This window comes from Sycon ciliatum, chromosome 2 (assembly GCF_964019385.1).
Source record: "Sycon ciliatum chromosome 2, ocSycCili1.1, whole genome shotgun sequence".
NCBI classification, from domain to species: domain Eukaryota; kingdom Metazoa; phylum Porifera; class Calcarea; order Leucosolenida; family Sycettidae; genus Sycon; species Sycon ciliatum.
Genome location: NC_088644.1, coordinates 11049731 through 11073618, shown reverse-complemented (window position 1 = coordinate 11073618; position 23888 = coordinate 11049731). Strand labels below are relative to the sequence as shown.

Genomic DNA, 23888 nt, shown 5'->3' with positions numbered 1-23888 from the left:
TGCACAGCGCATTCCATCCATGATCCAGATATGGCACTACATAATAATGCATAGCGCACTGCACTGGCGGCAGTCTAGACTCTAGCGCGCAGATCGGCGCTGCGCTGTCGACATGTACATGTCTAGATGAAAGAGACCAGGCCATACAGCGACACCGTATCATGCGCAGTACACACATACTATGCAGATTACGCAAAACAACAGTGCTGGTCTTGGGAGAAAGAACTCAACTCTGTCTATTGTTCGCAAAGAAGACAAGCTGTTTGGTTGCTTGAAAAATTCTTTGAGCTTTTCGGCGTTTCTTACGCTGTGCGTCTTTGAAGTGGAAGAGTTAGAGCCTATTGGCGTACTTTAAGTTAACGGATGAAGGAACTATCGAGATATGGCGAGTCCAATCAACAGTATTTTAGGCAAGAATTGATTTGTTATGGGAGTTACGCTTGCCAGAACCTGCTCTAGTTTTTCTTCTATTTTTGGTTGTTGCCCGTTTAATTCCCATGCTATAGGCTTAAATCGTACCGTGAAAGAATACCAAGGTCTAAACGAATGTGGCTCTCGAATCGATGAGCTGAAGGTAAGCTCCCTCGATTTCGCGTCCTTTTCCTGGGCTTGTGTGCAAGCCAATCTTGTTCGTTACAATTATTTTTCTCTGTACTCTCTCCATTTGATCAGGGAAGGAAACTTGGTGCGGCCTTCCCTTCAGCTGCCCTCGGAAAAATTGACTCGTTACCACAAGGTATGTTCCATAAAGCGAATATAATGTGTTTGACTTGCTGACGGCTTCGTACCGCGCCTTGGAGCCTGTCGAAAATTTCATAACAATCATAATAATTTTCATCTTGTGGCAAGATTTTCCCTTTTCTCTGTTATTTTCTCTTTTACCCAGCACCGTCATCTAGACGTACTGTTACCGTAACACTAAACGATGCCGCAGATTGCTCCTCGTTCAGTTTGACTCTTGGTGGAGGATACCTTGATGATTGCTGCGAGTCTGAGAGCGATTCCGATGATGATGGCATACTACGGTCGTTCGAGGATGAGGTCATACTCTCCTCGAACGATCTAGCCACTGTCAGTCGTCTTCGATTCGTCTTGCTCCATGAGGACCGTCGCGTTGCAACTTACCACTGCTTGCTTTTCGGCAAACGAGTGTGTCTGATGGTTCCTAGTGATGAAGACTGCAGCGGATCTGCGTAAGTGAAGCTATCCATACTAGGCATAGCACTTCCTACAAGTACAGTCGACTCCTGATGATAATAATAACGCACACCATTGTGCATTCAGCATAAGATTCAGAGTAATTCAATATCTATCTGGGGCTGGGTGAGTCTCGATTTAAAATTTTAAACATGAATAAAGTATACACAAATGTCGATTCAGCTGGTCTTAGGCTGTATTCGATTGCGGAGACTGAATCCCGATCCCCACCGACCAGATCACTCCGATCGGACGGATACAATTAATTGTGCACAAATGATAATCCGTCTCAAGACCTTAGCAACCTCATTGCTACAGCTTATCCCGTACTATTCCATGGTATCTGCATGCATTATGGTGAACTCTTGACCTAGTGTACGCATGTTTGGAGTTTTTAGTAGACACGATGCAAATGAATCCGGTTCTTGTGAGGTGGGTTGACTGGATCCGAATCCGTGAGACCAGGATCCGGATTCGTACAATAGAGCATTTACGAATTTGGCGAATCCGGGTCCGGGGCCAATGGATTCGCGCAATCGAACATGCCCTTCTCGATTGCGGGAGTTCTTCAGAGCCGAAGTTCGTTCTAACAGAAATGCACTTGCACAAAAAGCAGCAAGCCATGACTGGCATTTGGCGCATGACTGTCTGAGTACACTGGGTTTACGTTCAGCCCTTCAAGATGTGATGATTCGTTATAGAGGGAAATGGTTCGCTACCAAGTGTCAATTTTGTATGGGTTCAAACATGGACATGGAAAACGGTTCTCTATTTTATACCCATTGTAAGTGGAGTCGACTGTATGTAGTATTCTTAGCTTCAATGTACGCATAACTTGTGACGAATTTTCGCTATTTCTGTTGTAGGGTACTGGTACACCATATCATGTACACCTTCTGCCAGGACACAAAAGCAAAGTGTTTTTCCTGCATGCATTCTTACCTGGTGGTGCACACTGACCTAGTTCTGTTATGTAGTTTGGAGATTAGTGACCACTTGAGCAGCTGGATTGTGGCATGCATTATACTTTGCCATGCTCCTTCTGCTCGTAGCTGCTGTGTATTGTGTAGCAAGTGCAGTTGCTGCAAGAGTTGAATCTCCAACGCCAGCACAAACTCAAGGACCATTACTAGTGTTCTAACTTCTATTCCTTCTCTGGCCTGTACTAGAAACATACAAGGCCGGTCGGTGCGCTAAGCTAGAAAAAATTGAGAATCGTTAAACTTTAGACTCCTCTCGCACTTTCAACTCTTACAGTACGTTGTAGATGCTAACCAGCATATTGTTCTCACCAACGCACTCCGGCCTGTAACCTGGCCAGTTAGGTACCTGCTGTAGAATTATTATTTGGTAGAACAAGCCACACTTGACATCAAGTCAGATACCAGCATGGGTGTATCCATTTGCTGTATTACCTTGTCTTTTGTGGTCAATATACATGTGCTTAGCAATACTGGTGGAATCCTGGCAATTTGAATATAGCTTGATTAGAACTTCCTTCCAGGACCTATTTCGCCCAATACTATTCCCGCATAGCGTTTCAATGACAATGTGACCATTTTGACACACACATTATATTGTGGGTACATGTTTCGAATGTCTTGACTCTTGAGTAATTGGAACCCCGCGCAAAACATGATGCTCGCTTTATCAGGATTCTGCCTGTAATACTTTCTGTCCTTGTGTTGTATGTTGTTGATTTGCAGGCTTGCCAGCTTGTTTGACTATGTCAGCGAGAAACTGGAATGCGAGGCCGTAATCTTGTGCTTGCCCAGGGACAACTTGAAAATCTGTAAGTTTTAGCCACGCTTCATGGCTTTTTATCCTTTGAAGGTTCCGAGAACCTGTTAGATGAAACCCTGTTACAGAAGAAAATCATATATTTGTGTAGCAGGATTTTTCTCCTCCGTGCGTAGACCCGAGATATTGGGGTGCCTGTGCAGTTTTTATTTACGAAACTCCACCTGAGGCTCCATAAGTGCAATGAAATGCATCGAATGATATCCCCATACTAGTATCATTTCTGGCATCTTCCCATCCCAGAGCACGGCTTGGACTGAAAGGACCTCTTTGAAGGGTTGTAGGGATTCATTGTTTATATGCTGCTTGCATGCACATTCCATAGAACTCTTCCGATCCGGAAAAGGCTTGTTGCCCAGACAAACGACTCATTGGCATGAAAACAAGCTTCACTCTCTCGCTCGATCCACCTTTATCACTAAACCAGCATGTTCCATCCAGCCATTAGTTCTACATTCCTACCCTGTTTGTCTGTGTGGTCCTGGGCTGGGCATTACCTGCAACTTTTGAAATGTATGTAACTCTGACTCGCGTTCGTTTTGATGATGAGGCACGGGCAGAGATATGGCATATATACACCATCACTTTCCAATAAAAAAAATGACAAAGGAGTAAAGTGAAAAAGAAGGACCAAAGGTTAACGAGTTATCCGTTGTTTGTGTCCAACATTAACTAATATAAGCAAAGATACCGGTGAGTCAGAACGTGCAACAATCAGCACAGCACTGACTGATGTGATACTGACATTCAACGACCTGATGCTTAGCAGCATCACTTATAGAATGCGCAAACCCTCCTCTAAGTTATGAAATATTGTGAGAAAGTTAGAACCTTCCAAGTTGGAAGGCTTTTGGTTTGCGCATTTTAGACATGATGCTGCTAAGCATCAGGTCGTTTAATGTCAGTATCACATCAGTCAGTGTTGTGCTAATTGTTGCACGTACTGACTCACCGGTATCTTCCTTATATTTTGTTAGTGTTGGACACAAACAACGGATAACTTGTAAATCTTTGGTCCTTCTTTTCCACTTTAATCCTTGGCTCTCAATCTGAGTCTTATCTGAAAAAGGAGTAGTAATAATTCCACAATAATTTGCCCAGCGTGTGCCGGTAGACCGGAGTGTTGGTAACTACATTGTAGGGTCTGAGTGTACTGTCAGTTGGTGACTGAGTTATACATGTGCTCTTTCTTGTATGTCTTCAGCTACCCTTATCCGCTCATTCATGTTTTTGGGCTTTGAGACTCTGCCGCCGCAAGATGAATACTGCCAAGGCCTTGACAACGCCAACTTTTTCTTCATGGCCTACTGTATGTAGTGAGCATCCCTTCAGCTGCCCATTCTAGATTGTGAAGGATGATGCGTATGCACACAAGATCACCACTACTATATTTTATCACCTCTGCAGCATATTGAATTTATTGTTGTTAGCAACATAGGCCAATGTTACCCTTGCTCTTTGGTGTTTTAGTTCTCGAGCCTTCTTCATGCCCACCTAACTGTTGTGTTTTGGGTTTATTTAACCTGTGGGTCCCTGGTGTGTTGTTTTCGTCAGTGTGGGATGATTTTGATTGTGTGGGTGTGAGAGAGCTCAGTGTCCTGGTCTTGTTACTGCAACATGGTGTACCCTGACCCCACCCGATCTTTCACCATACCCACCTCTTGTTTTGCACGCGTGTATCTTCATTTTCAAGCGTATTGTTTTCCTTCATTGCACGCTGGGTTTTTATAAGAATTATGGCAGACTCCTTTATTGTAACGATTACCCACCACCCACCACCACCACCCCTGGTATTGTGTGCACGGATTAACGTGACGAATTTTATGTTATCAACCAATCGTATGGGTGGGTCATGTCTTGTATTATTTTACTTGGGTACAGTCAGACCTCGCATAACCGCACACATCCGTTTTCCACAAAAATATCCGGATAGGCGAGGGAACCGGATAATCGAACACACATACTGTATGTAAGCATGGCATATGCTGTACATTTGTAACCAACTATTTTCTTCCGGATAAGCGAGGTCTGACTGTATTCCCAACAGACCCTACAGTAAGGTCTTCTTACAGGGTGCCCAAGATGAATGTGTTAAGTTCCTGGCGAAATGAATTGGGGATATACATGTATCAGGGTCATCGTGATTCATCAGCAAGCATACATAACCAAGAGTGTGCAACTCGACAATCCCAGGCCGGCCACAGCTGAATTTTTTATGATGTTGGTCTTTGGTGGTCATTTTACTCACTCATGCTTCATTCGTAGCAAGAGATTACAGTACTGTACTACAAAGAACTGGTACATTGCAGCTGTTCTACCTTACTTTATACAGTCGATGCGCCAAGCCAGCTGAGTGGGTCTTTTTATTTTTTTCGCGCGAAAGTTTATGTGGTGAACTGTGTTGGTAAAGATGAAGATGTCAGTCAATGAAATTTGCTATATTTCTTGTGTCTAACCAACCCTGTACGGATCGAACTGACGATTCCCGAGTGCGACAAATGTCCTGAAGTCTGCTCCTATTAGCTAGGTATCTAGAAATTTCAACTTGAGTGTCAAGTGAAGACTTTGCCAGTTGCAGACGAGGGAATTCTCGCTTCACGATTTTCCTGGTGTGTGGAGATACGTCGGAATGCCGACCCACCACACCCGACATGATGCTTCGGCCGGAATGCAGGTTGGTGCAGATAATTGCCTAATAATATATGTCTAAGCGTGTATACCTTTCCTTTCGTTGCATGCTTGGTTAATCCGACGGCACGAAATTATAGACATTTCGAAATTAACTTGAATATTATTTGGTCCTTGTATGTCTTAGTATTCCCTGTCAGTTTGTGCCTTTTTGTCGCGCTCGCCGACTGTATATGATCTAGCGACATTGGTACATGGTGGACAGTTAGTCATAACTCGTAACAGTTTGTCCTTATTCTTTTTATCCATGATTACATTGGCTCACCATCCGAGTTTATTTATATATTTTTGATAGGGCAATATGTAATGTACACACACACACACACCTTTGACCTGACCTTTGACGCCCATCGCCGGAGGCGATGATAGCAATGCTACGGCAGAAGCCATAGCAACTTGTGCTGGGATTACACCATTCAACAGCTTGCAAGGCTGAAGAATTGACCGTCACTATTCAGCCTGGTCTACACCATACAGCTATTTGGAGTGACACACACACACACACACACACACACACACACACACACACACACACACACACACACACACACACACACACACACACACACACACACACACACACACACACACACACACACACACACACACACACACACACACACACACACACACACACACACACACACACACACACACACACACACACACACACACACACACACACACACACACACACACACACACACACACACACACACACACACACACACACACACACACACACACACACACACACACACACACACACACACACACACACACACACATACACACACCACACACACACCACCACCACACACACCACACGCACACACACACCATCACATTACGACAAAATCAAGGCAATGCCGGCGAAGCTCTATAATTTTCTCGTGCCGCGTGCTAGGAGCATAATGGCATTGCCCGATAATAGCACTTGGTGTAAATGGGTTCCCATGTTCACACACACTCATACACACACACACACCACACACACACGCACGCACCATCACATTACGACAAAATCAAGGCAATGCTGGCGAAGCTCTATAATTTTCTTGTGCCGCGTGCTAGGAGCATAATGGCATTGTCCAATAATAGCACTTGGTGTAAATGGGTTCCCATATTTGTGAAGTACATGTATTATTCGGTTGCTGGCTATCAATTGTGCTGTGAGCATGGCAGAGTGAGGTCTTCCAGCTTTGTTGGTGTTTGCTCTATCTTGTGTTTACGCTCTGCAGAAAGGAGAGTATGTATATATGTAGTGCCTTCTCAGCATTACATTACATCCATTGCGTAGCAGCAATGTGCCATCCTTCCGCGACTTAGGTGGAATGACGTGCAAGTGGTGCTCCAGGGTCAACTTCAATTTGCCGAGCACGTATGCCGCTGGCTTGGGGTCAGCAGCTGGGTGCAAAGTCTCTGTATACAAATCGTGCACTGTCGTCAACAATATGGCATCCTTGTCCAGCAATTCCCGTCCTGTAGCGGCAATGACTATAATATTGGGGAAATCACTCTCGGCACCTTCCGTGCTGTACTGAGAGATGATGCTTCGCAATTGGTGGTCTGTGCTTGGTGCATTGTCGGCAGGGAGCATGTCAATTTGCTTTTGGTAGCAGCGTCTACAAAATCGACTCTCGTCTGAAATCCTGACATGGTGCATGCTACGCAACACATGCTCTGCAAGCTGAAAGTTTGGTGACTTCCACCTGTGTTCTGGTGTGAGTCTCGACTTACACCAAGCACATGTTGCATGGCCCACACACTGCTGGTAATGGGTTGGGCACAGAAGCGGTTCGCACTGTTCTTTCAGACTGTGCACGCGCAGTTTGTCTGCAGGACAGTGTACGGATGCCGCTCCGCTGCAATCATGTACACTGCATGTGCTTTGGCTGACTGGTGGCTTATTTTCTTTCGCTGCTGTGCATACTTGGCGTCGTAGTGCTTTGACGCACTTGCAATAAATGCATTGACCTGACGTGATGGATGTGCATGTGTGTAGCTTTTGCCAATTTTGCCAATCTGACAGCATTGAGTCATGTGTAAATCGCTTCTCAGATGGCACTTTGGAGCAAATGCTTCATTCTGGGCCACATGGTCGTCAAGTATGTATGCTTGTGCCAGTTGTGGCATTGCTGGGTCTTCCTGCCGCTGACATCTGTGCACACATGCATGGAAAATATACGTAAAAACACTAGTTAGAAATCACGTCACCAGAGGCATGCCCTTTTTTCGGCCAGAACATAACTTCCGCTCCAATGTCACAAAGACTTACTCTTTCGATACGTCCAGCATAGAAGCAGCGAAATGCCTGGTTAATTCGGTGGCACGAAATTATAGGTCGGGCGACGAAATTTCGACGAAAAAAGGAAAAGAGACAAACCGACGTGTAGCGACACCAAACTACAGAATTTCGTCGTTCTTGAAGAACTCATAACAGAAAAAGGTGAATGGCGACTACTGAATCCTCGAGTGTGACGAATAACTCCGAGAAAGCGTGAGACTGGCCAGCACGTACATACATGAAAACGATCGTATGTTGAGAATGCCTTGAGAAAAGTGCCCAAAAAGGGTGCATCTGAAAAATAGAACTCTGTGTTCCGACGTGATTTTTCAAATCTGGCGCATCGACTGTATAGTTGAAGCAGAACAGAAAAGACACTCTTGCTTGGCAGAGCCATGCATGCATGTCTTCCATTAGAGAGGTTCTGCACAACGAAAATTCGAATGAAGTTTCGCGACAGGCCTTGCGAAAATGTGTACGAATTTTCGCACGAACTTTGTGTTCTGCACATTTTCGTAGTTTGCACGCGCCAAGTGCACGTACGACATGACCCAATCTCACGAAACTTCCTACGAAAGTTCATTTCGCGTTCCCTGCAAGTTTCGCGTCCAAAGTTGCGAAAGTTCGTGCGAAGTTTCTCACTTCGTGACGTAGAGCGAAAGTTCGTACACATTTTCGTTTTGCAGAACCTCTCTATTGGCAAAAATCCTCCATTCTATCGAGTACAAAATAATCATGCATGCATTATGGAAATAATTTTGTCAGCTGGGGAAACCCCCTTTAACTTTAAGTAGTGGCAATGAGTATTCTTGGTAATACAAAGGCAAGGCCATGCAGCATGGGATTGTTTCAATGACGTGTACGCCTGCGCCATCATCAAGCCAGCATGTTAGCAATGCACCACAGCTACTTGCCGGCTTTGGGGAATAAATAATTCAAACATTTGCCCTCTACGGAAATCTAACGGAATTCATTCGTGTTGATACCTCGCTCATCTCAACCACAGTGTTCACTCTGCCAGTTTACTCGTATTCCAAGACAAAGGTTTAAAAGCATGCAGAATCAGCCTACATGCCATTGTGATAAAGTTCACAAATTCTAGAGGTACATGTCGGTACCCAGTTGATTAGATTTAAAGAATGAAAATGAATTGCAATCCTACGCGGGTCACTGGAGATTGCTAGCATGAGCATGTTAAAAATTGGCAGCTGCCGCTGGCTGTGCATGCCAGCACTTGTCGTGATCAATGATGAGGCAATATGTATGCTCTTAGTCTTAGGCGAGAAGAAACAGCATTAGCAGATCTAAGTAACTATTAGTTTAGGCCTATCGTGCGCGCTTGTTACATGAAAAGAGAAGTTGAAAATAATTATCGTGTTCTGAAAGCAAATTTCAATGAGAAAGAGTAACTGTTATAAATATGATGTACAATCTTGTGCCGTGCGCTATGAAAAATAAATAGAAGTTATCGGACGTAAATAATGGGTGAAAACCATGCACCAATAGGTTGCGTACCAGACACAAGGTAAAGGCGAGTGGAGGTTGTAGTCTTCGTCAGGTCGCAACACATCATCAGTACGGCTACATTATCACTACAACAGTGTGCGAGGCAAGAAGAGATGAAAGTGCAGAGCTAGTGTTCCTTGATGGGTGTAATTGATGACAATGATCTGCCAGCAAGACAAACAAGAAGAAACAAAGTTATACAAGGCGAGCAATGACATTCCACTGATGAATGTGACATGAAAATCGATTTTGGAAATCTTTCAGACTTCAATGTTGTGTGACGATGACGGCAGAATTTGTTCTCTTTATTGCTACAGTATTTTAAAATTACGTGATGGATTAAAAATTCTCTTGCCCTCGCTACCATATTACCCAAGTACATGCAGTGTGAAAGGAAGCCAGACCGACACAGACAATGGACCTGACAACAATGCTGGGGAGATTGACTGCAGTTGAGTTCCTGCACCACTCTGCCCTGCCCCTGAGGACAATGTTGCGTGGGCAAACGCCAATGCACATCTTCCGGAAACACCGAGATATGTACACAGACGTTTTGAAAACTTTTACTTCAAAGTAAGTTCATTGGATTTTTTAGAGCATGAGGGTCCGGAAAACTGTTATCTTTTGTGTGGCCTACCTGCATGCAGCTGGTATAAAGACTTGTACTCTCGCAGCATTGTACTGCATTTCGTCCCCTACAAGTTATTGAACAGTAAATGATGCAGCTTCTGTCTCCTATCTACAATGTGGGTGTCAGCAGTAGAAAACTACTTCTTTGAACTCCACACGTTTGGCGGCACCTTCAAACCAGCCTGTCCTGTGCATGCTGGCAAGAAAGCCAAGATGGATGTGCACCATGTGTGGTAGTAGATACTGCAAACACTGACCTGTTGTGTCGCATGTGGCTCTTGACGAGGTCACCCGAAGCCAGTGCAGCCATCAGAGAGAGTTCGCCGGCCAGCACCGTTGCACAGATGACACGGGCAAGCTGTGTAGCATTCTGACCGGGATTTTGCCGATTCGCACCCTGGACCCCAAGCATCTACAGAACACACAGCAATGGGAAGCGGAACAGAGTTGAACACATACAGATGCAAGTCGCTTTTTAAACATCATCAAATCCAGCTGAAGCAGCGCACGCTAGAAGCACTTGGAAAGAGAACAAAGGAAAGATAAAAACAACAGCGATGGATCGTCACAGCAGCAGATCATTGCACGGCATGCTCACACACAAAAGCACTGAACCATACCTTGAGGCAAGCGGCCTGCGGTGATAGAATCGTACCGCCGCCAACGGTTCCAATCTCCAGTCCAGGCATGGTGCATGTGATGTAGAGGTCCTCGTCACGCGGTCCGCACAGCTCCATCTGTGTAATACAGAGCGACGATGTGCCGCTCTGGGCAGCATCCTGTAACGCAGAAACGACAATAGAGAGACGGAGGACAATAGGACAATATAGAGACAGAGATTGAGAGGGGGACTGTTCGAAACGCCATGGGTCACCCTCAATAGCAAATACTAAATACCTCAATAGCAGACCTACAAGTTAAGATTGCGGACCCTCTCGGTATGCCTACTACACACACTCTCAATACAGGAAAATACTGCAAGGTCAATAGCATGCACTCACTTGTCCGGTGGCGATGAACACGGCGGCGACAATGTTGGCCGCGTGTGCGTTGAAACCTCCAATGCTGCCGGCCATTGCAGAGCCGACAAGGTTCTTCTGACGGTTCAGCTCCACCAAGCTGAGGGCATTGGTCTTGAGCACCTGCAGAGGGTAGATAGACACATATATAACACAATTATGCACAAACAACAAAACTTAGAATCGATTCAATGAGTTAGACATCCACTACACCGATAGAACCAGAAATATAACACAACTCTAGATGGTTGATTGATCTAATAATATCTTTATTAGGATGACCCAGAGGCTTGTCGCCTATCAAGGGGTTCACCGCTTTGAAGGATACATGACAATACGAAGGGCTGAAGAAACATCGTAAAGCCAATCCCTATTGAAAATCTGAAATCAGGAAAATGTGAAGCCAGCTCACACAACCTTCTGTTACACGAACAGAAATCCACCTGAGGGGCCTTTCTGTCCACCAGAACATTGAAGTCAGTTATCCCGTACAAGACATACCTCCTTGACAACTGCTGCTGATAGTGTTGCCTCAGCAACGACTGACTTTCCGCGGCCCATAATCCAGTTGATGGCACTTGGTTTCTTGTCCGTGCAGACATTCCCGCTCAGACTCAGCACTTCCAGGTCGGTGAACTTGTCGCGCAGGTAGCGCACGGATTTCTCCACACCCTGTATGCAACAAGAAGTGAGACAGCACATTTGGCATCCGTTGCTGCTCGGAAACTTCCAGGGTGGCATTAGTAATTACACGAGTAACACTCCAGCCCCTCAAATGCACACATGCATGCCCACACACAGGCACACAGACACACTAGTACTGGACATCAGTAGCAGCCGCAGAGAACATACCTTGGATACCATGTTCATTCCCATGGCATCACCAGTCCGGGCAGCAAATCGCACAAACAACGTGCACCCAGCTTGAATGCAAAGTAGCTTTTCCAGGCGGCCGAAACTACAAGGGGAAAGCACAAAGAAATCACTTCACCAATCGTTCAACACACACCAGCACAAGAAACGACTGGCTATTTCAGAAATAGCTTAGAGTGTTGATAATGACAGACAAGGCATGCTACCTCCAGGGTCGAAAGATCAGACATGCAGTGCAACTACTTCAAAGTAGTCACCTTGATGTAGAGTCAAACTCCTTCTTGACAATCTGGAAATTCTCCTGGTCTTCTAGCCACATCTTTACAACACTAGGGAATAAGACAACAAGAAAACAGTAAAGCCATCAGGGAAAATAGCGATGAGCGACAGGGAAAGCAAACCAAGTGCTGTGACAAAGGTGAGCAGCAACAGGAGAGGCAAAGTGCATTCAGACGACCGGACAACCAGACACACAACACACTCACGCGCTCGCACACACACACACACACACACACACACACACACACACAGTTTCCCCTTACCCAGCACGCTGAGCGCTCGGCAAACGCAAAGCAGGGGCACGTGTCATAGAGTCGCCGGTAAGGGTACTGTGCACTCCATTGGATTTCTACACGGAAAAGACAAAAAAAAACGAACATCAGCAAACACAAAGATAGCAAAGATCACACCCTTGTGCAATGCCATCATTTTCAAGTAACACTTGCAAGTTATAGTTGCCGACTACAGGTACAGAGCAGCAGAGATGGCTAGTTTAAAACCTTTCAGCATCACAGTAACACGTAACAGTTATAGGTACATGTGATCACAGAAGTCAGCATTCAGGAAAGCCCACAATGACCAAAACAACATCATGCTGATGATTGTTACGGACCATTCGCTTCTACCCATGTGTCAGTGTGATACAGGCTTTGCAATAGCACTGCTGCCAGTGCCATACGTGCACCTCACCTGCAGTGCTCGGCAGCCACGATTCGTGCTCGCCACCAAGCAGCCCTCCGTGGTGGCCATGGGTACCTGGAAGAGCTGGCCGTCGAGAAGCAGAGGGCCGGCCACGCCAACAGGTATGGGCATGTAGCCAATCACATTCTCACAACAAGCACCTTGCACCTACCAGCAAACAACAGCAACAAAGAGAACAAGCACACGCCGTACGGCATTGAAACAACAAGCGTAATACAGTTATGGTGTGGCGGCTGATCAAAAGTCTGCACAGGGTCGAATGCTGCTGCTCACCCCTTTATCTAAGCGTAATGCGGAGAATTGTTTCCTAGGGTAACAACATTTAAGCACCAACATTAGAGAGGTTCCGGGGTACGATTTTCCGTGCCAAAATCCGTATGGGCGCTACGGATTTTTTCCAGGGGTGCTCCATACGATTTTTCGGCACAGAGAATCCGTGTGGACTGGCTTTCATACGAACGATGTTTCGTATGGAGATTTTGCGTCATCGGGTGCAGAAAGATTTTTCGCGTACAAATTTGGTACGAGAAACATCGATTTTCCGCTGGAAGTTTTGATTTCGGTACAAATTTTTCAAAGTATAAAGGCATAGCTTGGGAATGTGACGTGTTTGCCATCGTAACCTAGGCAATGACGGCAAACACATAAGTTCCGTACTCCGGAACATTTCACGGCTCGAAAACGACGTATAAAAAATCCGTAGAGCCTCTACGGATTTTGGCACGAAAAATCGTACTCCGGAACCTCCCTATTGTCAGTCACTCTCGATAGCACAGCAACATAGAGACAGGTGTGGCAAGTCAAGACACAGCTACAATGGCAACAGTCACCTGTTGGTAGTTGTAGCCGGAGAAGGGCAGCAGTTCCAGAGACTCGTTGGAAGCCAGGCTGGGGGACACTAGCACCCGTCTGCATTGTGCAAGCACACACACACACACAAGCGGGACAAGCCATGTCAAGTACATTCCAGTCCAAACATGATCTAGTACAGGTGTCATGACGTCGTAGAAGCCAGCACCAGTGCAATGAGTATAACAGCCCGCGGCAGCAATTCCGCGGAACATCATAAGACTTCTTATACAGCCTCAACTTTCTTAGTCTCGGACCACTAATCATGACCCCCCCCCCTCTCTGCTAATACTATGCACTTGTGTGGGAGAGAAAGTCACATACAGAGCAAGGAGACACCAATGGATACAGTGCACAGCAATACATACACGCATGTAGAGTCAAGACAACGCACAAACTACACACTGGGAACATACCTGATTCGCACGGCGCGCTCACAGTCGCTGAGCTCGGTTTCCAGACGATACGCGGCGATCTTGCGATGCTCAAGCAGTAACAACACTTCTTCGTCAATCAGCTGCTCACAGCCATGCTGGAAAAGAAACCATGGAATTGATGAAACACCAGAATGAATATGTCAGAATAGCACAGTGACGACTAGTCGACTACAGACAGCATGCACGCATCAAATCCAAACACAGGACATCGGTTTAAAAAACCCGTTCATCTTAAAAAGGTTATAGAAAAGAAAAAGGACCAATGCACTACAAGATACGCTATAATGTCCACTAACACCACCAGTTGAGGAATTGTGTGTTGCTCCCTACATGGGAGCTCGCGGTTTTCTTGCCGACTTGAATTCTCACTTGACTGACTCACAACATGTAGGCAGCAACACACAATTCCCAAGTGTCGCCGAAGTCGCACCCACCTCTTCTTCACACCACCAGTGGCAGTTACAAAACAATCAGCTCAAACGATAACATGCATGACACTGCCCGACGGTATCTAAGTTATATGATAAGTTATTGATAACATAAGAGGGGAAGGTGAGTGTAACCAAGACAAGCACGAGCTGAACGTCTCGGCTGTGAAGGTTTTGCATGATTCTTGTTTGCATAGCTTCCCTGCTAATTGATCTTTGCACCTTTGAGCCCCACAAGTTGTGTGGAATGTTGCTTTGCATCCTTGAATCGTGGTTTGACCGTATTGTTCAATGGTCTTGCCAGTATCGTCATCGACATGCATGTACATCCCACAACGTCCTTCACAGCTGAGACTTTCAGCTCGTGCTTGTCTTGGTTGCGCTCACCTTCACCTCCTATGTTATCATATAACTTAGAACCTTCCAAGTTGGAAGGCTGTTGATGTGCGCATCCAAGACGCGCTGGAGCTGATAGCCATTTAGTTGTAGAACGTCAGTACTGTCGGTCAGTCCTGGTGGTGCTGGTGGACATTATAGCGTAACTTGTAGTTCCTTGGTCCTTTTTCTTTTCTATAAACTTATCCTTGGCTCTCCATACAAGTCCATTCTTAAAAAAATTGCAATTGAAAGACACTTTTCATTGCCACAAGACAAGGAAAAAATGCCTCTCGAAATCCACATTGAAAAATAGTCACGACCTTTCGCAGGTTGGTGTCTACTTTCGAAACACATTGTAGGAAAGCCACTCAGGCGCTTTCTTACCTCCGTCTTGATTCGCAGGCATTCCTCCAGAGAACGTGGCTCCTTTGCTTCAGGTGAGGCAGCAGTGAGTACTTCGTCCTCTTCCGGGTCGCTACTGCTGGATCTAGGGGTTCCAATGGTGAACAGCGGCCGTGTCCCGCTCGCTGGCAACTCCTCGGCTGGTGTTGGCTCGACCGGGATGACTTCCTCAACAGCGGATGCTCGCTCATCAGCACAGCACTCTGGCACATGCTTGATGCTCTGCGCTGCACCGTCAACGCAGTCCACCTGTGCTGCGGACTCGTGCACTTCCGAGGCGCGCAGCGAAGCAGCGCTGGGATGCCACAGGTCAAACAGACTAGACCCGCGACGCATTGAACTCCTGCCTTCACTGCTGGCACGCACGCTTGGCGTTGCATCCAAAGCAATGTATTTGAGCAGCAATAGGGCGAACAGGCCAAGAGGGAGCCACTGCAAAATACAGATGGCACACAATGAACAGCACAATGAGCCAACTGTAAACTCGTGTATAAAAGACAACACATGCGTAACCTAAATTCTTTCAAAATCACAACAATAGCGTATAGTGGATAGGCAACATAAAATAGAGTATAGTGGATAGGCAACATAAGCTGCAAACTTCTAGCATGGACAAAGGTGAACCTCTAGACACATGCAAATGAAAAAACTGCGGACAGAACTGTGTCCTCCTTTGTGGACTTGTCAGCGCAGCACAGAGAAAACGTGGCCGAACCTGATAACACAAAGAAAAAGAAAATTTCCAAAGCCAGATTTAGACCAGGCCCGAACGTAGCCTGTACAGTGTACACGCACATGAATGTACATGTACAGTCAGTGGCGATTCTTACCTGATCTACAGCCAGACCAAACAGCTGCGGCAGAGAATGGCTATCAGTTGAGATGACAGGAAGGCGGTCAGCAGCAGGCTGCAGCACACCACGTGACGAGTCCAGGAGACTACCCATACTGGCAAAGTCACCGCCGACTGGCTTGATCACCCAGTTGAACGCGTGCACAAAGCCGAGGCCGAGCGACATGACCAGTTTGATGTTCTGTGTCACCGGGTTGGCCTTGCAGTCCTCCTCCTCGGCCAGGAACGTGGACGTCAGATGGTGCAGCGAGAACCCAGAGAAGGCCTCGGCAGGCACCTCGGCGCTCTTAGATACCTCCATGGTCAGAGCAAGGGCTGCCGGGAAGAACGTGATGAACAGAAGGAAGCTTGCCACCAGCGACGCGCAGCCAAAGAGGCACACCGACTGCAATGGTTGGCGCGCATACGTACCCACGCCGATGATTAACACCTCAACCAGAGTATCCAGAGCAAGAGAAGGTACCACCACAGCCAGGCCATCACCAATCCTCTCCTTTATCTCATCCTGAGCAATGAGAGCACACAGGTGAAGAAGAAAAAGCGAAGTAGAAAAAGAATCACCTCAGCCGTTTGTGCCACGGCAAATGCAAGCAAACAAATTCAGATGAAAATCTGGTGTAGGAAATAATTATGTCAATAAGAAATGATGCATGTACCCACCTGACTCTTTGCTTTCAGTGCATATTTGGCAAGGCGGAGAGCTCGAGACAAGTCAATGAGCAACATGAAGATCGGAATTGCATCACTGTAACACAAAGTGAGGGGACAACAACACCGCAAAAAAAAACACCGATGATGACAACGACAACAAACAGCAGCAGTGAAGACATTAGCTACCAGGGCAGCCCAAACTGACCTGCTGGTGTGTATAGAACCCACACATAGAGCCAATAACTGTACACTGAAGTACAACATGTATTACAATACAACTGAAAACACATTGGTACAGCATTGCATAGCATCATGCACAGTCATAGCATGCATTAGCAAAGAGAGATGCAAACACGCCGAACTCACGTTGCTCGGAGGATGGTCACATTAAAGTACTGGGCTACAGCGGCAGCGATAAGGAAGCTGAATGCAATGGAAAACGCGCAAGCCAGACCTACAGCATAGGATCACAGTCATGAAGAAGAGCACTTGCAGTCATGTCACCACGGCATACAAGGCAACCTGTACTGCCCGTAGCTTAGACATACAGATGGCAATAGCAAAAGCACACACACACCAACGCCAGTGCAATCACCAGCACAAGTCCAGCACTTCACGGAAGCACCGTGCTATCGACGCTGCCATCTCTCAGCAACTCTACCAATGCACTGTGCTACCGATTCTCACGGGTTGCAACATTGTTCCCAGAGTGACAATACAATGTTTTCTGCAGTGTTCCCAGAGTGACAATACAATGTTTTCTGCAGTGTTCCCAGAGTGACAATACAATGTTTTCTGCAGTGTTCCCAGAGTGACAATACAATGTTTTCTGCAGTGTTCCCAGAGTGACAATACAATGTTTTCTGCTAAACACTTTTTAAATCATATGATGGTCCTCCAGCCGGTAACACATGAACCCTCCAGCCGGTAACACATGAACCCTCCAGCCGGTAACACATGAACCCTCCAGCCGGTAACACATGAACCCTCCAGCCGGTAACACATGAACCCTCCAGCCGGTAACACATGAACCCTCCAGCCGGTAACACATGAACCCTCCAGCCGGTAACACATGAACCCTCCAGCCGGTAACACATGAACCCTCCAGCCGGTAACACATGAACCCTCCAGCCGGTAACACATGAACCCTCCAGCCGGTAACACATGAACCCTCCAGCCGGTAACACATGAACCCTCCAGCCGGTAACACATGAACCCTCCAGCCGGTAACACATGAACCCTCCAGCCGGTAACACATGAACCCTCCAGCCGGTAACACATGAACCCTCCAGCCGGTAACACATGAACCCTCCAGCCGGTAACACATGAACCCTCCAGCCGGTAACACATGAACCCTCCAGCCGGTAACACATGAACCCTCCAGCCGGTAACACATGAACCCTCCAGCCGGTAACACATGAACCCTCCAGCCGGTAACACATGAACCCTCCAGCCGGTAACACATGAACCCTCCAGCCGGTAACACATGAACCCTCCAGCCGGTAACACATGAACCCTCCAGCCGGTAACACATGAACCCTCCAGCCGGTAACACATGAACCCTCCAGCCGGTAACACATGAACCCTCCAGCCGGTAACACATGAACCCTCCAGCCGGTAACACATGAACCCTCCAGCCGGTAACACATGAACCCTCCAGCCGGTAACACATGAACCCTCCAGCCGGTAACACATGAACCCTCCAGCCGGTAACACATGAACCCTCCAGCCGGTAACACATGAACCCTCCAGCCGGTAACACATGAACCCTCCAGCCGGTAACACATGAACCCTCCAGCCGGTAACACATGAACCCTCCAGCCGGTAACACATGAACCCTCCAGCCGGTAACACATGAACCCTCCAGCCGGTAACACATGAACCCTCCAGCCGGTAACACATGAACCCTCCAGCCGGTAACACATGAACCCTCCAGCCGGTAACACATGAACCCTCCAGCCGGTAACACATGAACCCTCCAGCCGGTAACACATGAACCCTCCAGCCGGTAACACATGAACCCTCCAGCCGGTAACACATGAACCCTCCAGCCGGTAACACATGAACCCTCCAGCCGGTAACACATGAACCCTCCAGCCGGTAACACATGAACCCTCCAGCCGGTAACACATGAACCCTCCAGCCGGTAACACATGAACCCTCCAGCCGGTAACACATGAACCCTCCAGCCGGTAACACATGAACCCTCCAGCCGGTAACACATGAACCCTCCAGCCGGTAACACATGAACCCTCCAGCCGGTAACACATGAACCCTCCAGCCGGTAACACATGAACCCTCCAGCCGGTAACACATGAACCCTCCAGCCGGTAACACATGAACCCTCCAGCCGGTAACACATGAACCCTCCAGCCGGTAACACATGAACCCTCCAGCCGGTAACACATGAACCCTCCAGCCGGTAACACATGAACCCTCCAGCCGGTAACACATGAACCCTCCAGCCGGTAACACATGAACCCTCCAGCCGGTAACACATGAACCCTCCAGCCGGTAACACATGAACCCTCCAGCCGGTAACACATGAACCCTCCAGCCGGTAACACATGAACCCTCCAGCCGGTAACACATGAACCCTCCAGCCGGTAACACATGAACCCTCCAGCCGGTAACACATGAACCCTCCAGCCGGTAACACATCAACCCTCCAGCCGGTAACACATGAACCCTCCAGCCGGTAACACATGAACCCTCCAGCCGGTAACACATGAACCCTCCAGCCGGTAACACATGAACCCTCCAGCCGGTAACACATGAACCCTCCAGCCGGTAACACATGAACCCTCCAGCCGGTAACACATGAACCCTCCAGCCGGTAACACATGAACCCTCCAGCCGGTAACACATGAACCCTCCAGCCGGTAACACATCAACCCTCCAGCCGGTAACACATGAACCCTCCAGCCGGTAACACATGAACCCTCCAGCCGGTAACACATGAACCCTCCAGCCGGTAACACATGAACCCTCCAGCCGGTAACACATGAACCCTCCAGCCGGTAACACATGAACCCTCCAGCCGGTAACACATGAACCCTCCAGCCGGTAACACATGAACCCTCCAGCCGGTAACACATGAACCCTCCAGCCGGTAACACATGAACCCTCCAGCCGGTAACACATGAACCCTCCAGCCGGTAACACATGAACCCTCCAGCCGGTAACACATGAACCCTCCAGCCGGTAACACATGAACCCTCCAGCCGGTAACACATGAACCCTCCAGCCGGTAACACATGAACCCTCCAGCCGGTAACACATGAACCCTCCAGCCGGTAACACATGAACCCTCCAGCCGGTAACACATGAACCCTCCAGCCGGTAACACATGAACCCTCCAGCCGGTAACACATGAACCCTCCAGCCGGTAACACATGAACCCTCCAGCCGGTAACACATGAACCCTCCAGCCGGTAACACATGAACCCTCCAGCCGGTAACACATGAACCCTCCAGCCGGTAACACATGAACCCTCCAGCCGGTAACACATGAACCCTCCAGCCGGTAACACATGAACCCTCCAGCCGGTAACACATGAACCCTCCAGCCGGTAACACATGAACCCTCCAGCCGGTAACACATGAACCCTCCAGCCGGTAACACATGAACCCTCCAGCCGGTAACACATGAACCCTCCAGCCGGTAACACATGAACCCTCCAGCCGGTAACACATGAACCCTCCAGCCGGTAACACATGAACCCTCCAGCCGGTAACACATGAACCCTCCAGCCGGTAACACATGAACCCTCCTCGGCTGTACAACGATCGTTTCCAAAGTTTCCTACGAGAACTGTCCGTGTGTTACTGCTTGGAGGTTTAGTGAAAGATGACAAGGCTACAATGGAGCTTTAAAGTTCTCAAAAACATTCTGGCCCACCCAGAAGAAGGCAAAGGCTGGGGAGCCTGGCGGGATTCCTCGGTGTGGGGTTGACCAATACCGCACTATACGTATGCGTTCTTCAAGTAGTATGGACTGGATAGGAACTGGGGAAAGTGCACTGACCTAGGAGGTACTTTGAGCCAAGCCGGTTGAAGTTACAGAACTGCATGTAGGTGTAGAGCACGGCGATGCAGCGCAGCAAGGTGGCAAGGATCACATCCGCCGTCACAATCTACACATCAACAATAACCAGAACGCGACGAATAAATTCTCTGTTTCCGACACACAGTCACAGGGCTAAACATTTACCGCGGAGGCAGAGCACAATGCACAGAACAACATAGGCAAGCAAAGCTAGAGTGTTGCTACCCTGAGTTTAACGCTTACGCAATCATCAGGCGACTTGCTAAACATAATATGAAGTTAGTGCTAGAAAAGTTAATGCTACATCTACTCCGTTGGAGAATGGTTGGCAATTTTACCGTTCACATTACTTTGACGGCGGGTCCATAGCATGATTGGGTACACTGACAACCTAAAGATCGATCATCCCAACGTGACGACCAGTAGACGGGGGCACCATTGCGACAGCAACAGCACTTATGCGTATGCTTGCATGCACATGCATAAATCGAAAGCAAGGAAACAAAATTTGGCTCTAAAGCTGGGTTCAAAACTGGCGCATGTACGCTGTACGTTTGCAGTTCATGCGTGCCCAAACGTGCATTCAGGCCTTCACAGAAAACAGCAATTTGAGTTGTAATTTAGGTTGTGCTTAAGTACTGATGTGTTGATCCCGCCAATCAAAGTAACTGGGGTGTGCGCCCGATACACGCTGACAAATACAGGTTGGAAGTTCCATTTTGCTGCGCTTCCATCCGCATAATGCCCCAAACGCCATCAAAATACACACAAATGTGGGTTTCGGAACTTGAAATACATCTACCGTAAAGTACCATTGATTCCCCCCCCCCCCCCCCCACACACACACACACCACGCACACGCACACACGCTATGTCGCTTCCCAGCTGGTTTTTCGGCAGGAGGCGGGAATTCGATCAAGTCGGTCGAGTGCAGTACTTAGAAGATTAAGACTTGGCATGCTGGATTGTGCACGTTTTCATCCCGTCCTGGCACGTACAGCATAGCGTACAGCAGTGCATGCGTCGGTTCAAAAACCGTATTTCACTGCATACGCCAAGTCGCTTCACAGGCAGAAATTCTACAGGGGGCGTAAATTAGAGAGGGGGCTGATCAACAGTGCTTTACGGTATACACAATAAGCCCGATACAAAGGCCGTGTTGACGCCGTTCGGATACTCCCCATGCATGTCCTTCACAACTAGATGATGTGTACCTCCCCGAAATGGATGTCCTACGAGTGCGTACTTCGTGGTGCAAAGCCTAGCCTCCATACTTCGATCGCATGGAACACACGTGGAGCGTACAGTGCATATTTTGACTGAACTCAATAATTATTATGTAACTTTATGAATGTACTGTTGAATTCAAGACAACATCTCACTCTCATTATTTCTACAGCCCGTGGAGACTACTTACCTCTGCGTTCATCAACTCGTCGCATGTTCCAGCATCACAGACACCTTCCGCTGTCTTCTGGGGCATTCCATAGTGCCGCACAGCCACGGAACCCACTCCAATTCCAAACAAAATTGTGGACACAACGACCTCAGCAGGACGCGACGCACAGAAGCGTCCACAGGCTCTGAACAAGGGCGTTGATACTTTATCGTCACGTAGACTGCCAAATGAAGAGTCCACCATACGGCCAGCACTGGACAATGCCATCCTTTCACCTAAATTAGAATAAAAATACTATTGGTTTACCACATCAAGGAAATTACGCTATCTCAATTTCGTCTCCAGAAAGCTCTTTCGCACATCCTGCCGAGAAGGAGACGAAAAGATGAAGACCTGCTTCATATTCTTAGCGCTGGGTAGGTATTTCAGAAGGAGAACGTTGGAACGCCCTGGATGTACACGCTTTGGGAGCAGTCATATGGTCACTCCATCAACTCCATAAGTTTTTTGAAAAATTAGTCCACAGGTTGAGTATGAACAAGTCACCAGCTCTGTACTGTACTGTTCGCATATCGCCAGTGAACTGGCCCGTGTCCAAATGACACCATTTCTGGCAACACAGCTAGTGGTGCCATAGCGAGCAGGTGCACGCACGCTAGCGCTGGGAAGAGGTCGAAGCGTCGAAGGTCTGCGGATAGCGCTGCGCGCGTCTGATCTGACCATGGATCATGGCATGCACGATCCACATCCACGAATCGATATCTGCCAGATGCAGTAGACCTCTACGTATCGAATCGTGCAGAGATCGACGCGACGCGCGACGCGCTCCTAGATCCTGCTGCCACGTCCACGTGGTGCTGTGATGGCCCATGCCCCCAAGCCCGGCCGGGCCAAGGGCCTGCCACATGCACAGGTAACTGGTTTGACATGCGCATACTGGTAATTATCATAATCAGGCATTAGGCACTAGTGCACTCCTTGTCATTTACCAGGTCTACTATACACAATGTACAACAATAATAGAAAAAGAGGGCGTAACAACAAACATTTGTACAGTAAACTTACTAACTTTTACTTGTGCTAGCAAGTGGAGCAGACCCGTCAAGTCCGCAAGGTCTGACCTGCCAAACTAACTTTACCAAAATGGCAAATGTCAACATTTGAAAATGTCTTGTGTCAACGGCCTGGCTGTTACTTGTCATGGCGCTAGCTAGCAGTGGCATGCAGACAACTGCAATTAAATGTCCTGTAAAGGCGTGCATCCGACCTCGCCAGCCTGTGTTGTTTATTCGCTTGCGACTTCGCTCATGGAGGGTAAGTGAGCAGTTTCTATTAGAAATGCTCCTTGGCTTGAGCGGGACAGCCAGATGCACTCGATCACAGACTAGACACAGACACAGGGCGGTTCTAAAAATTAGTACATTTGTCGTGGCTGGCTGATCGTCCCTACGTGTTAGTTATC

General features: G+C 47.7%; 2 protein-coding genes across 2 annotated transcripts; one reads left to right on the top strand and one right to left on the bottom strand.

Annotated features, from left to right (window-relative positions):
* The first annotated feature begins 206 nt into the window (after positions 1–206).
* On the top strand, positions 207–4834 carry LOC135808663 (uncharacterized). The gene is made up of 6 exons (XM_065321884.1): positions 207–410; positions 507–574; positions 673–736; positions 887–1193; positions 2904–2989; positions 4202–4834. The coding sequence occupies exons 1-6, from the start codon at positions 383–385 to the stop codon at positions 4312–4314; spliced, it is 666 nt and encodes a 221-aa protein (XP_065177956.1). The 5' UTR covers positions 207–382; the 3' UTR covers positions 4315–4834.
* Positions 4835–8980: 4146 nt separating this feature from the next.
* LOC135808662 (3-hydroxy-3-methylglutaryl-coenzyme A reductase-like) lies at positions 8981–22996 on the bottom strand. Its single transcript, XM_065321883.1, has 17 exons — positions 22445–22996; positions 21007–21115; positions 17346–17433; positions 16989–17073; positions 16306–16833; positions 15458–15907; positions 14247–14362; positions 13812–13890; positions 12970–13128; positions 12543–12628; positions 12258–12329; positions 11980–12085; positions 11629–11799; positions 11110–11250; positions 10729–10887; positions 10366–10520; positions 8981–9642 (listed from the first exon to the last, which is right to left on the bottom strand). The coding sequence occupies exons 1-17, from the start codon at positions 22691–22693 to the stop codon at positions 9606–9608; spliced, it is 2790 nt and encodes a 929-aa protein (XP_065177955.1). The 5' UTR covers positions 22694–22996; the 3' UTR covers positions 8981–9605.
* Positions 22997–23888: the final 892 nt, after the last annotated feature.

Bases quoted from the DNA above. Each gene is read 5' to 3' on its own strand.
- LOC135808663 (XM_065321884.1), top strand. From the start codon at position 383: ATGGCGAGTCCAATCAACAGTATTTTAG. The intron at 411-506 runs GCAAGAATTGAT...CCCATGCTATAG, and splicing joins TCCAATCAACAGTATTTTAG to GCTTAAATCGTACCGTGAAA. The intron at 1,194-2,903 runs GTAAGTGAAGCT...GTTGATTTGCAG, and splicing joins GAAGACTGCAGCGGATCTGC to GCTTGCCAGCTTGTTTGACT.
- LOC135808662 (XM_065321883.1), bottom strand. From the start codon at position 22,693: ATGGCATTGTCCAGTGCTGGCCGTATGGTGGACTCTTCATTTGGCAGT. The intron at 15,908-16,305 runs GTAAGAATCGCC...TGTATTTTGCAG, and splicing joins TTGGTCTGGCTGTAGATCAG to TGGCTCCCTCTTGGCCTGTT. The intron at 12,330-12,542 runs GTAAGGGGAAAC...CTTATTCCCTAG, and splicing joins CCGAGCGCTCAGCGTGCTGG to TGTTGTAAAGATGTGGCTAG.